The 15,571-nt window shown below is 44.5% G+C and overlaps 1 protein-coding gene across 1 annotated transcript in view; it reads left to right on the top strand.

Moving 5' to 3' along the window:
- hk1 (hexokinase 1) overlaps window positions 1-15,571 on the top strand; it is a 78,682-nt gene that overhangs the window by 49,133 nt on the left and 13,978 nt on the right. Inside the window, exons 11-15 of the mRNA XM_063071495.1 lie at window positions 2,327-2,475; window positions 6,405-6,524; window positions 7,560-7,655; window positions 12,160-12,259; window positions 13,798-13,981. Coding sequence (XP_062927565.1) covers window positions 2,327-2,475; window positions 6,405-6,524; window positions 7,560-7,655; window positions 12,160-12,259; window positions 13,798-13,981 — 649 coding nt within the window. The remainder of the gene's footprint in view (window positions 1-2,326; window positions 2,476-6,404; window positions 6,525-7,559; window positions 7,656-12,159; window positions 12,260-13,797; window positions 13,982-15,571) is intronic.

The following is a 15,571-nucleotide window of genomic DNA, read 5'->3' as shown; positions in this document are numbered from 1 at the left end:
GCACTCCCAAGTCCCTCTGCACCTCTGATTTTTGAATTTTCTCTGCATTTAGAAATTAGTCCACACCTTTATTCCTTGTGCCAAAGTGCACGATCATGCACTTTCCTACAATGTAGGCCACCTGTCACTTCTTTGCCCATACGTCCTTCTGCAGACACCCCACTTCCTCAACACTATCTGCCCCTCCACCTGCCTTTGTATCGTCCGCAAACTTGGCAACAAGGCCATCAATTCCTTCAGCATACAATGTGAAAAGAAGCGGTCCCAACACTGACCTCTGTGGCACACCACTAGCCACCTGCAGCCAACCAGAAAAGGCCCTCTTTATGCAACACACATCAGAGTTGCTGGTGAACGCAGCAGGCCAGGCAGCATCTCTAGGAAGAGATACAGCCGACGTTTCGGGCCGCGACCCCTCGTCAGGACTAACTGAAAGAAGAGGTAGTAAGAGATTTGAAAGGGGGAGGGGGAGATCCAAAATGATAGGAGAAGACAGGAGGGGGAGGGATGGAGCCAAGAGCTGGACAGGTGATTGTCAAAAGGGATATGAGAGGATCATGGGACAGGAGGCCCAGGGAGAAGGAAAAGGGGGAGGGAGGAGAAAACCCAGAGGATGGGCAAGGGGAATAGTGAGAGGGACAAAAAGGAGAGGGAGAGAAAGAATGTGTGTATATAAATAAATAACGGATGGGATACGAGGGGGAGATGGGGCATTAGCGGAAGTTTGAGAAGTCAATGTTCATGCCATCAGGTTGGAGGCCCTCTTTATTCCCATTTTTTTTGCCTCCTGCCAGCCAGCCAGCCAATGTCGATGGCTGCCCATTGGTGAGCACAGACCAGGTAAACCACGTGTCCTGTTTCTGTGCAGTATGACTTTGATATATGCTGTGCCAGGTGGTGCCTGCGGATCTAGCTCATACTTCCCAATGCAATGTGGGATGTTGCTTTTTAAGTTTAGGGTCTAACCCTGGATCCTAACCTGGATATGGCCATTGTTACAGTTCATTCAAGGAGGATGGTGGAAGGAATATTTTAAGTAGCATTCTACGGAAAGAAAGGTATGCTTTGCTGAATTTCTAGGCCTAGACATTTAAAGGCGATTTGCACAGATAACTGAAAAGGAAAATCTAAAAGATGGCAAATGAGATTAAAGCTTAAATCCAAATGATGAATTTTTTCCATCAGAGGGCTATTGATTTTCTCTGCTGTAAGTTCCAGTTTTTTTTTCCATTAGCTTGAGAGCAAACAGTCAAGCACAGAGTGTCTGCTTTAATGTGGCACATTATCAAACACTCAGAATTTTCAAAAGTGTTCCAGAGTTAAAGAATTCACAATGGATGAAGATGAAGAGACCGGAAATTCTGCAGCAGTTTTCAAAGATGGGTGGACTCCATCATGAGTGGACAAGTTGGCATGTGGAGTATAATGCTGAAACATGTGAATTCTTTGAAAGAATTCATTAGCAGTTACTTGAATGAGACTAAAAAATATTGCCGTATAAAGGGATTTGTGTGCTTTAATATGTGAAACACAAAATGTTAGTTTGTTAGGAAGGCTTTCAGAATGTTGGCCTTTTACTGTGATGGAGGTGATTTCAAGTTAACAAATTTCATGACACATGCTGGTGATAATAAACCTGATTCTGATTTCAAGGAAGTTTGGTAGATTGATTCCTTGGATGGAAGAGTTGACTTATGGAGAGAGATTGAACAGGTTGGGCTTATGCTGAGAGCATTTTAGAGGGTTGAGGTGTGACCTTGCTGGAAGATGTACAGTTGGGAGGAGAATCGAGAGGGTGGAAGCTGAGTAGATATTTTTCCAGTGGGGATATCCATAAGCAGGGGCATCATTTCAGAATAAGGGGCTGCCCTTTCAGATGGAGGTGGGAAGGAGCCAAGAGCTAACCGGCTTGCTTACTTATAGCCAGTATGAACAGTTAATCAAATACTATTTATGATTCAATGACAAAATAATTTGGAAGGGTACATCTGGTACTTTGAAATAAATATTCACTGCCGATCTTTGGCATTCTCTACCCAAACACCTGTGGAGGTAGAACCGCTGAATATATGGCAGGCAGAGATTGTCAGACATTTGAATAGCAATGACATTAAGGAGTAGGGGGAAAGGGAAATCGGGAAAGTGGTGTTGAGACCATGATTGATGTTACTGAAAGGTGAAGCAGCCTTAAGGGGCTAATCGGCTGACCCCTGCTCCAGGTTTTTTCATTCTTGTGTTCTGGTATTTTTTTTTCAGATAAAAGTCATGTATCAACACTAATTAAGCATCAAAAACATGATACATTTCTTCAAAATCTTTTTAACAGAAAATGGGGATTTTGTGGCCCTTGATCTTGGAGGAACCAACTTCCGTGTTCTACTTGTAAAAATCCGTAGTGGCAAAAGGCGAACAGTTGAAATGCACAACAAAATCTACGCTATTCCTCTGGAGATCATGCAAGGAACAGGTGAAGAGGTGGGCAATTTTCTTAATAAAACTTACTTTTCATCCTGCTTTAATGCACTAAATGTGCTCTACATAGTACCAATGCACAATTTGGCCTCCCCGCCCCACTTAAAAATTAGTGAAATTGTTCAACTGCGTGTAAAAATGAGTTTGGAATGGTTCCTGTCAGGAGTGTTTAAAAGCGGCAGCTTTTGCTTTAATACTGTACTGAGATGCGTCTGATTTTAAAGTTACTCATCCCGTGGCAACCAGAGCAGGCTGTGTAGAAGATGAGGGGGGAATATGTCAATCTTCTGTGTGTGTTCACCCCCGCTCATGCTCTGCCCTGTTGGACTCTGTTTCACAAGTATCACAGATCAGAGTATGCAGCTATTATGTAATGGATCCTGTAGATGGTATAAACTGCTTCTATCTACGTTGGTGATGGAGTGACTGAACTGTGGGTGGGGTGCCTGTTAAGAGGGCTGTGTGGTTTTGAGCTTTTCGAGTGTTGTTGAAGCTGCACTCGCCCGTGCACTCTCCTGACCTGAGCCTTGTAGATGGTGCGAGGAACACAGCAATATTATTAAACCATGTGCTAATTATTTACCAGCAAAATGTCTTAAGACCTCCAAGAGTACCACAATCTTGTCGTCGGGTTTGGAAAGCCTCCGGTGACCCGGAGAGCTACGTGGGCTGGAGTCAGGGCCTTGTGCTTTGATTCTTGGTAGGGTCACCCATGCCAAACAGGTCAAAGGGTAGAAGCCAGACTAAGAGTAGTTCACCTCTCAGGGTTAATAACCCTGACTGGTCAAACAAAATTGTTAGTGAATCAGCAATGAAGAACTTTCGTTGCTGCCCCAAGCGCCAACGATGTAACAAGCAGTAAGTAAGTAAAATGTCTGAGAAGAACCATATCTGAAAGTCCACATAGTTGGTATCCAGATGCCCTTTATCCAGTTTTTTTTTTCAAATTCTCCATCAAAGTTCTCAACCATAATGATTCTCTGTTAGCTTACCTGGTGGACTAATTTATGACTCAGTTCATGAATTTCAGGCAGTTGTCCTCAGCTGCATTAGCTCAGTTTATTTTTCTCTCCCTTTGTGAACAGTGCCTGTTGAACATTCTTGAACAGCCACCAACTCCTGTCTTCCAGTTGATGAGCCAAAAGGAAAAGAGCTGCTATTGACCTGCGAAAAGCTGTGAGCAAAGAGCAGTTCACTTCCATTAGGCTGATAACCACATTGAGAGCACCTTCTGCCTGCTAGGAGCACCTTATCAAAGTGTAAATACCACTCAGCGGAAGCTATTCTCATTGAGCAACTCTTTATTTAGACTCTGGATTGATATCCCATTAGCTGAGAAGTGATATTGCAGAATAAACAGGATCTGACCACGTAGTAACAGTCAGTCTGTGTTCCCTGTCTTTAGAATATTCAGAGGCTCTTTCCCACTGTCAGAAGAGATAGTTTGGCTGCTCTTTGGTGCTGTGCTGCTCACCCTTGGGATAAAAGATTTTTTACATTATTCATTCAGGTGATCTGGGCTCCGAAGGCTGAGCCAGCATTTAATTGTCCAAATCTGAATGACCCTTCAGTTCACGTACGTTCGAATGCTGTTCATAGACTTCAGTTCAGCATTCAACACAATCATTCCTCAGAAACTGATTGGAAAGTTGAGCCTACTGGGCCTGAACACCTCCCTCTGCAACTGGATCCTAGACTTCCTGGCTGGGAGACCTCAGTCAGTCCGGATTGGAAGCAGCATCTCCAACACTATCACACTGAGCATGGGGCCCCCCCCAGGGCTGTGTGCTCAGTCCACTGCTGTTCACTCTGCTGACCCACAACAGTGCTGCAGCACACAGCTCGAATCACATCAAGTTCGCCAATGACACGACCGTGGTGGGTCTCATCAGCAAGAACGATGAGTCAGCATACAGAGAGGAGGTGCAGCGGCTAAGGGACTGGTGCAGAGCCAACAACCTGTCTCTGAATGTGAACAAAACAAAAGAGATGTTTGTTGACTTCAGGAGGACAGGGAGCGACCACTCTCCACTGAATATCGACGACTCCTCTGTAGAGATTGTTAGGAGCACCAAATTTCTTGGTGTTCACCTGGCAGAGAATCTCACCTGGTCCCTCAACACCAGCCCCATAGCAAAGAAAGCCCAGTAGCGTCTCTACTTTCTGCGAAGTCTGAGAAAAGTCCATCTCCCACCCTCCATCCTCACCACATTCTGCAGAGGTTGTATTGAGAGCATCCTGAGCAGCTGCATCACTGCCTGGTTCAGAAATTGCACCATCTCGGATCGCAAGACCCTACAGCAGATAGTGAGGTCAGCTGAGAAGATCATTGGGGTCTCTCTTCCCCCATCACAGACATTTACACCACACGCTGCATCTGTAAAGCAAACAGCATTATGAAGGACCCCACGCACCCCTCATACAAACTCTTCTCCCTCCTGCCATCTGGCAAAAGACATCGAAGCATTTGGGCTCTCACGACCAGACTGTATAACAGTTTCTTCCCCCAAGCCATCAGACTCCTCAATACCCAAAGCCTGGACTGACACCAGCCTACTGCCCTCTACTGTGCCTATTGTCTTGTTTATTATTTATTGTAATGCCTGCACTGTTTTGTGCACTTTATGCAGTCCTGGATAGGTCTGTAGCCTAGTGTAGTGTTTGTGTTGTTTTACGTAGTTCAGTGTAGTTTTTGTATTGTTTCATGTAGCACCATGGTCCTGAAAAACATCTCATTTTTACTGTGTACTGTACCAGCAGTTATGGTTGAAATGACAATAAAAAGTGACTTGAATTGACTTGAGAAGGTGATGGAGAGTGGCCTAATTGTACCACTGTAGTGTTTGAGGTGTCACTGTACACACAGTGCGGTCAGGCAGGATTTTGATCACTGACAGTGAAGGAACGATAATGTGTTTTCCAAGTCAGGGCAACTTCCAGTTGGTGTTCCCCGTGCTTTTGTTGTTCTTGTCCTTTCAGTTTGTAGAGGCCATCTGTTTGAAAGGTGCTGTGCTAAGAGTCTTAGTGAGTTGTTGTCATTTTCTGTAGATGGTACAAAGTGTTTGTACGTTGGTGGAGTGAACGCTGCTGTATTGTTGTTGGAATGAACGTCGCTGCGCGGTGACGGTGGTGTGAATGAACTATGGATGGGGTGCCTGTCAAGAGGGTTGCTATGTCCTGAGTGGTTTTGAGCTTCTTCAGTATTGTTGAAGTTGCGATCACCTAGGCAGGAGGAGGGTGTTCTTTCACTCTCCTGATTTGAGATGGTACGCAGGCTTTGGGGGAGTTAGGAGGTGAGTTTCTCACCACAGGTTTCCTAGCCTCTAATTGTCTTATAGCTTCATTGTGTGCATTCCTGTTCCAGTTTCTGGTCAGAGTTAACCCTCTAGATGTTGATAGTGAGGAGTTGTAATGCTGTTGTATGTCTGGAGCCTCTTCAGATGTTAACGTTGGCACTTGGGTAATCCTGTGGAGGATGTACTGCGTTCCGGCAACATGCTCAAGGTCTTGCACATTCAATGGAAACCCAAGGAACTGATGCATTCTGCTGAAGTAATTTTTAAAAAAATTGTTTAATCTCACCAGGAAAAAACCTCAAAAAAAAAACAAAGCAGTTAGGGAAAAGGAGAGAAAATCTGCAGACACTGGAAATCCATGCTGCGTACAATAATTGCTGGAGAAACTCAGCAGGCCAGGCAGCGTCAATGGAAAAGGGTACTGTCAACATTTCAGGCCGAAGCCCTTCAGCAGGACTGGAGAAAAAAAAAGATGAGCATTCTTGCTGAAGGTCTCAGCCTGAAACGTCGACTGTACTCTCTTCTGTAGATGCTGCATTTTGTGTGTGTTGCCGGGAAAAGAAGCCTTATTGTCGGGTGAAACCGCGCTGGTAATTTATCAATAATAACCAGCCGATTCTTTCTTTCAATTTTCAGCTGTTTGACCACATCGTTCACTGCATCTCTGACTTCCTTGACTACATGGGCATGAAGGGAGCACGGCTTCCTCTTGGCTTCACATTTTCTTTCCCCTGTGAGCAGAGGAGTTTAGATGAGGCAAGTGCATTTATTTAAAACATTTGAAGAAAAATATTGCTCTAATGTGGATTTAATGAATTCTAGCCTTGAAATTGGATTGGATAGCATTGTTAATTTAATCATAACTGAATTGAAAATGTAATAATGCAGAATTATGTAAGATGCAGTAATGGCTGTTTGCCAGATGGAAATTTAACTAAGCAATTGAGTTGTGAGTCTTGCCTGCACATGTGGTGTGATTTCCTTGTCTTAGGCCCATCTAACATTCCTTATGAAATGAAGACTAAGTTGTCCTAAGACTCTTATCACCGACACTGTTCTGAAACTACGTGGTCATTGTGATGTCATGCAGTATTGGGACCACACCAATGTAAATCCTGTACGTGGTGTTTGATCCTTCAAACATTCCGGGTACAATGGTGCAGGCCAACTCCCAAGCACGCGTCTCATCGCAATCCACCCACCAACCCCCTGCACTCCTGAGCATGTCGATGGAGGTCTTGATGTACAGCCTCCATGACTCTACCCACTTCTCTGATACCGGACCCAACCCAGGCACCATTCATGCCATTTCCCACCTTCTCAGTAGCCCTCCACCAGCAACATATTTGATTACCACTATATTTTCACCAGCTGCTCACCCAGTTGCCACCCAAATCCAGATTCAAGCAGTGGCCTCTCTCTCCCACAGCTTTCTGCACATTGCCTTCACCTTGGATGTACCTTTCTGTAGACTTAGATGTTCCAGGGCTGAGGCCTTGTGCCACTGATGAGAAAGCGCCTAAAGAGGTCATGGCACTAATTGCTATGAACATCTAGTATTCCACATACCTAGCTTGTAGTAAATGACTTTTCCTGTCCTTATATTTATTCTGGTCCATTTTGTTCTGTCCAACTACAGAGTCTGTCCTAACCAGCCTTTCAAACTGCTCAACTCTCTTCACCCAGTGCCCTTCCCAGCAGCAATGCCCTGACACTACACAGTAGTTTTTTCCATTCTACAGTGATTTTTTTGCATTTGGCTGTTAAATGATAAGTTTTGTCTTTTCTCAGGGTATTCTTCTTAAATGGACGAAAGGCTTTAAGGCAACAGATTGTGAGGGAGAGGATGTAGTTACGATGCTCAGGGATGCCATTAAACGAAGAGATGTAAGTTCCCATCAATGCGCCTTCATTTGTTTAAGTTACCAGTTCCTTGTAAATGAACATGTTATTGTAGGAGATTTGGAGGAGGCGTTAATCATTGATGTAATTATTATGTGTATATATAATTCGATTGAATACACTGTGCAATAATGGGCTATTCAGGTAATACATCTGCTTCAGCTCCGACTCTCATCCCGTCTTTCCTTGTCCAACAAGGTAGACCTCTGTTACTTCCTCCTCCTCCTCCTCATGGTTTACTTGGTTTGACTCAGTTATGAAATTTAGCTCAAAATAGAAACATAGAAAACCTACAGCACAATACAGGCCCTTTGGCCTACAAAGTTGTGCCGAACATGTCCCTACCTTAGAAATTACTAGGCTTACCTACAACCCTCTATTTTTCCAAGCTCCATGTACCTAACCAAAAGTCTCTTAAAAGACCCTGTCGTATTTGTCTCCACCACCGTTGCTGGCAGCCCATTCCACACACTCACCACTGAGTAAAAAATTTACCCCTGACATCTCCTCTGTACCTACTCCCCAGCACCTTAAACCTGTGTCCTCTTGTGGCAACCATTTCAGCCCTGAGGAAAAAGCCTCTAACTATCCACACGATCAATGCCTCTCATGCACCGTCGCTCCAAGGAGAAAAGACGGAGTTCACTCAACCTATTCATGCTCTCCAATCTAAGCAACGTCCTTGCAAATCTCTTCTGCACTCTTTCTATGGCTTCCACATCCTTCCTGTAGTGAGGCGACCAGAACTGAGCACAATACTCCAAGTGGGTCTGACCAGCGTCCTATATAGCTGCAATATTACCTCTCAGCTCCTAAATTCAGTTCCACAATTGATGAAGGCCAATGCACTGTATGCCTTCTTAACCACAGTGTCAACCTGCGCAGCTGCTTTGAGAGTCCTTTGGACTCTGACCCCAAGATCCCTCTGATCCCCTACACTGCCAAGAGTCTTACCATTAATACTATATTCTGCCATCATATTTGACCTACCAAAATGAACTGCTTCACACTTATCTGGGTTGAACTCCATCTGCCACTTCTCAGCCCAGTTTTGTATCTTATCAATGTTCTGCTGTAATCTCTGACAGCCCTCCACACTATCCACAACACCTCCAACCTTTGTGTCATCAGCAAACTTACTAACCCATCCCTCCACTTCCTTATCCAGGTCATTTATAAAAAATCACGAAGAGTAAGGGTCCCAGAACAGATCCCTGAGGCACTCCACTGGTGACTGACCTCCATGCAGAATATGACCCATCTACAACCACTCTTTGCCTTCTGTGGGCAAGCCAGTTCTGGATCCACAAAGCAATGTCCCCTTGGATCCCATGCTTCCTTACTTTCTCAATAAGCCTTGCATGGGGTACCTTATCAAATGCTTTGCTGAAATACATCTTTACCAGCAACTTTGATGTGTGTTGCTACACTACATCTACTGCTCTTCCTTCATCAATGTGCTTAGTCACATCCTCAAAAAATTCAATCAGGCTCATAAGGCACGACCTGCCCTTGACAAAGCCATGCTGACTATTCCTAATCATATTATACCTCTCCAAGTGTTCATAAATCCGGCCTCTCAGGATCTTCTCCATCAACTTGCCAACCATTGAGGTAAGACTCACTGGTCTGTAATTTCCTGGGCTATCTCTACTCCCTTTCTTGAATAGAGCAACAGCATCCACAACCCTCCAGTCCTCCGGAACCTCTCCCATCCCCATTGATGATGCAAAGATCATCGCCAGAGGTTCAGCAATCTCCTCCCTCACGTCCCACAGTAGCCTAGGGTACATCTCATCCGGTCCCGGCGACTTATCCAACTTGATGCTTTCCAAAAGCTCCAGCCCATCCTCTTTCTTAATATCTACATGCTCAAGCTTTTCAGTCTGCTGCAAGTCATCACTACAATCACCAAGATCCTTTTCCATAGTGAATACTTAAGTAAGGTATCTCTGCTATTTCCTCCGGTTCCATACACACTTTCCCACTGTCATACTTGATAGGTCCTATTCTTTCATGTCTCATCCTCTTGTTCTTCACATACTTGTAGAATGCCTTGGGGTTTTCCTTAATCCTGCCCGCCAAGGCCGTCTCATGGCCCCTTCTGGCTCTCCTAATTTCCTTCTTATGCTCCTTCCTATTAGCCTTGTAATCTTCTCAATCTCTAACATTATCTAGCTCTCCGAACCTTCTGTAAGCTTTTCTTCTTGACTATATTTATTACAGCCTTTGCACACCACGGTTCCTGTACCCTACCATAACTTCCCTGTCTCATTGGAACGTACCTATGCAGAACTCCACACAAATATCCCCTGAACATTTGCCACATTTCTTCCGTACTTTTCCCTGAGAACATCTGTTTCCAATTTAAGCTTCCAATTTCCTGCCTGATAGCCTCATAATTCCCCTTACTCCAATTAAACGCTTTTCTAATTTGTCTGTTCCTATCTCTCTCCAATGCTATAGTAAAGGAGATAGAATTGTGATTACTATCTCCAAAGTGCTCTCCCACTGAGAGATCTGACACCTGACCAGGATCATTTCCCCATACCAAATCAAGTACAGCCTCTCCTCTTGTAGGCTTATCTACATATTGTGTCAAGAAACCTTCCTGAACACACCTAGCAAACTCCACCCCATCTAAACCCCTTGCTCTAGGGAGATGCCAGTCGATATTTGGGAAATTAAAATCTCCCATCATGACAACTCTGTTATTATTACACCTTTCTAGGATCTGTTTCCCTATCTGCTCCTCAATATCCCTGGCGGCCTATATAAAAAAATACCCAGTAAGGTTATTGACCACTTCCTGTTCCTAACCTCCACCCACAGAGACTCCGTGGACAATCCCTCCATGGCGTCCACCTTTCCTGCAGCCGTGACGCTATCACTGATCAACAGTGCCACGTCCCCACCTTTTTTGCCTCCCTCCTCCCTGTCCTTTCTGAAACATCTAAAACCCGGCACCTGAAATAACCATTCCTGTCCCTGAGCTATCCAAGTCCCTGTAATGGCCACCACATCCTATCTCCAAGTACTGAGCCATGCTCTAAGCTCATCGGCTTTGTTCACAACACACCTTGCATTAAGATAGACGCATCTCAAACCATCAGTCTGAGCGCGTCCCTTCTCTATCACCTGCCTGTCCTCCCTCTCGCACTGTCTACAAGCTTTCTCTATTTGTGAGCCAACCGCCTCTTCCTCCGTCTCTTCAATCTGGTTCCCACCCCCTAACAATTCTAGTTTAAACTCTTCCCCAATAGCCTTAGCAAACCTCCGCGCCAGGATATTGGTCCCCCTGGGATTCAAGTGCAACCCGTCCTTTTTGTACAGGTCACACCTGCCCCAAAAGAGGTCCCAATGATCTAGAAATCTGAATCCCTGCCCCCTGCTCCAATCCCTCAGCCACACATTTATCCTCCACCTCATTCTATTCCTATACTCACTGTGGCATGGCACAGGCAGTAATCCCGAGATTACTACCTTTGTGGTCCTGTTTCTCAACTTCCTTCCTAACTCCCTGTACTCTTTTTTTCAGGACCTCTTCCTTTTCCCTACTTCTGTCATTGGTACCAATATGTACCACACCTGTGCCTGTTCTCCCTCCTATTGCGGGATATCTTGGACGCAATCTGAAACATCCTGGACCCTGGCACCTGGGAGGCAAACTACCATCCGAGTTTCTTTCCTGCGTCCACAGAATCGCCTGTCTGACCCCCTAACTATAGAGTCCCCTATCACTACTGCCTTCCTCTTCCTTTCCCTACCCTCCTGAGCCACAGGGCCAGACTCTGTGCCAGAGGCACGACCACTGTTGCTTCCCCCAGGTAGGCTGTCCCCCCCAACAGTACTCAAACAGGAGTACTTATTGTCAGGGGGTACAGCCACAGGGGTACTCTCTAGTACCTGACTCTTCCCCTCCCCCCCCCGACTGTGACCCACTTGTCTGTCTCCCGTGGCCGCGGTGTGACCACCTGCCTATAACTCCTTTCTATCACCTCCTCGCTCTCCTTAACCAGGCGATGGTCATCGAGCTGCATCTCCAGTTCCCTAACTGGGTCCCTAAGGAGCCGCAGCTCGACACACCTGGTACAGATATGGCCGTCCGGGAGGCTGGGAGACTCCAGGACCCTCCCACATCTGACACCGAGCACGGAAAACTGGCCTGTCACACACATTCTTCCTCCTTTCCGCAAATAACACCGGTAAACCTACTGTCTGATGGTTCTGGGCAAGTAAATAAAGTCAATTAGCCCACAACAATATTATCTGAAAAAAAATTGATTGTAGATTATTATAATGATTTAAAATAATTGGAGCAAATCTTAGGCTTCCTAGGTTGAATTCTACCAGAAGAAAAATGAGTTCTGAATGTTTGAAGCAGGTGGGTTATCTATCTGATGTAATGGATAGTCTGCTGCTGGGCAGCCTTCCGTGGTTTCAAAGTGACTACAATTCTTCCTGATTATTCTATAATTTCTCCATCTAGGAGTTTGAGCTGGATATTGTAGCAATTGTGAATGACACGGTGGGCACGATGATGACATGCGCATATGAAGATCTACAGTGTGAAGTTGGAATGATTGTTGGTGAGTTAGTATTGACACCCACTGCATTTGGCTCATTTAGTTGTCAGTAAATGAAGTAGAAGACAAACTGAAAGTGCTGGAGTTAGTAGTTCCAGGACAGTGACTCTTCTGATGGAAAATTTCTGATGAAAGAATATCAATCTGAAACGTTATGTCCATTTCTCTCTCCAGTGATGTTGCCTGGCCTACTAAGCATTTCTAGTTTATATTTCAGATACCCAACATTTGTAGTTCTTTGTCTTTTGATAGCAAAGGAGTCGGCCTAAAACCATGGATTAAGTGCTAGAATATATTAAAGCTGGAGCTTTTTGTGATGACAGGAGAGACAGGCTAATTGTGTTTTGTGTTTGTATACAGCCATTAGTGGACTTGAATTTTAGAGGCTCTAATTAGGGAAATGGGGTAGCAGTGAGATGGTTCTGGGCAAGTAAATAAAGTCAGTTAGCCCACAACCATGTTATCAATGTCTGGTTAACAAACCTGGTGAATCAGTATGGATCTGTTCCCTTTCACAGCCCAGTACAGCACAGCTCGGGTCCGACTCAGCAGCATTGCCAGTGTAACCCTGTAGTAAATGGAGTGAAGCTGTCCAAATGCATTCACATTGGCTTTTGTCTGATTTTATAATATATAGATTCACGATTTGCCCTGAAGCAAAATACTAGATTTACTTGTTATTAAAATGAATTTCCAAATAAAAAGGATTGGGCAGGGCATCAATTCTGTTGTTGAGTTTCTATACTTTGGGGAAACGTGTAAATATCTGTGCCCATCCTGTCGTTCTCGGTGAGAGAAGTGGAGTGAAGTTTTTTTTTCTCCCTGCATTGCCTGGCAAACTGAGGTGTGGCACCGATCAGCAGTAACCTGGTGTCTATCCTGAGTTGAGGAAATGGAGAGTGACAGTGACCCTGGCCCCATGACGAAGGCTCACACACATTCAGCCTCGCAGGAAGTCGCAGCTGGCACTGAGGGCAAAAGCTGCAAAACGAGTTTTGCTTCAGAGTTGGTTTCAGATTTTAAAAAACAGGATTATAAAAATATACTTCAATCTTGGTGCATAAAACCTGAGGTAGAAAACTCTCCCTGCAGACTGTGTATGTTGTTTTGATGCTCGTATTAATTGGAAGGTTTATTATAGAAAAATTGTACTCGGGCTAACAAAAGTCCTACTTAAAAAGTAAAGAAACTGATTTCCCAAGAGGGCCGGAAGTGTGTGCTGAATATCCCTACTTTGGGTTTGCCCAATTTTCACTTGAACTTCTTTCTCGTTTTTCATTTGTTGTAGTGCTCAGTAATTCCAAACTCACTCACTGTTACAAAGTAATTAACCTTTTTCTCTTGTCTATGTGCCAGGACGCCATTCATCTGCCAGGAGAAAAGCTTCATGTTTACACTACACGCAAACTGGCGATTTTATTCTTGATTATTTGTATTTGCTGAATTCTTTGCTTCCATTTTCTCATCTGTATCTGAAACTATGTGAGATGAACCTTTTGCTGCTGCAGTCCTCTTCAGCAAATGTCACTGTTCCTCTTCAGGGACTGGCAGCAACACCTGCTACATGGAAGAGGCGAGGAACGTTGAGACCGTGGAGGGAGATGAGGGGCTCATGTGCGTGAACATGGAGTGGGGAGCTTTCGGTGACAACGGGTGCCTTGATGATATCAGGACGGAGTACGATAAAGCAGTGGACGATCTGTCATTGAACCAAGGGAAACAAAAGTGGGTTGATACAATGCAAATTTTTACCTCCTAGTCTATAATCGTGATGGGTGAATTGAGGTACCCCAAAGTTGAGCAGTATCAACTGGGCAGCCAGAAAATAGAACATAGAACATTACAGTACAGGTCCCTCAGCCCACGATGTTGTGTTGACCTTTTAAACTACTTAAAGTTTAATTTCCCTCCTGCGTAGCCTTCCATTTTTCTAGATCACCTATGTTCCTATCTGAGAGTTTCTTAAATGTCCTGGCAGGACCTTCACACACCGACCACTCTCTGTGTAAAGAATTCATCTCTGACATCCCCTGATACCTTTCTCCAATCTCCTAAAAACTTTGCCCCCCCTTGTGTTAGCCATTTCCACCCTGGGGGAAAAAGTATCTGGTTATCCACTTGATTTATGCCTCTTATCATCTTGTACACCTCTATCAAGTTGCCTCTCATTCTCAGTCACTCCAGAGAGAAAAGTGCTAGTTTATTTCTGATATCTGAGCTTTTGGAAATACTGTACAATTTGAGGTCATCAACGGCAGAGCATTGTCAGTTCCCAGCCATGTTTTAACCTCCTAGTATGAAAGAGGTCCATGATGACATCAGCAGCCTGAAAAACAACAAAGCTGCTGGTCCTGACGGGATACTAGCAGAGATCTTTAAGGAAGATGGACCAGCACTCCTGCACCACATTCATGCCGTGCTGCTGAAGGTCTGGGAAAGGGAACAACTGCCCTCAGAGCTCTGGGATAGTGACCATATTCAAGAAGGGAGACAAAGCAATTGGCAACTACAGCAGCATCTCCCTGCTGTCAACACCAGGGAAAGTGCTTGCACCTATCCTTCTCAATTGACTCCTTCCACTATCTGAAGAAGTACTTCCTGAATCACAGGTTTGTGCCCATCTGGAGGTAGAGCAGACATGATTTTCACAGCACGCCAATTACAGGAAAAATGCCATGACCTAAGGCAGCCCTTGTACTTGGCTTTAATAGATTTGACCAAAGCATTTTAAATAGTGGACTGCCAAGCTCTCTGAAGTATAATATCAAATCAGATTAAATTTAATTATCATTCAAACCATACATGGATATAGCTGAACAAGACAATGTTCCTCTGATTCTAAAGTGCAAAACATTCAAAAATAGCGAGTAACATAATTCAAAATAGTGAGCAAAGAAGCGTATTCACTTGGAAAATAAAAACATATATAGTCCAAGACACTGAGCAACAGTGTCCAGCAATTGATGGTACAGTCTCCTAGCAGTGCACAGACAGTGTATCAAGACTTAGCTTGACAAGTACTTATGAATACTGAGTCTACTGCGTATGGCATGTCAGTCACAGTACTCACTAATAGTGGCACTGAATCAGAACCCTTCACTGTCAAGACCAGAGTCAAACAGGTCAATGTGCTGACCCTATTTGTCATCTTTATTGCTAACATCCTTCACCTTATTAGTGAAGACCTACCACAAGAATCCCAATCATATGTAAAATAGACATCAGGTTTTTCACCTCAAATGGTTCAAGGCCAAGAACCAGGTCAGCACCACTCACCATTGTGAAGCTTCTGTAGGCAGGTGATGATGCAATTGT

This window comes from Mobula hypostoma, chromosome 19 (assembly GCF_963921235.1).
Source record: "Mobula hypostoma chromosome 19, sMobHyp1.1, whole genome shotgun sequence".
NCBI lineage: Eukaryota > Metazoa > Chordata > Chondrichthyes > Myliobatiformes > Myliobatidae > Mobula > Mobula hypostoma.
Note: the sequence above shows the minus strand (reverse complement) of the source record. Positions and strands in the feature narration are given on the sequence as shown.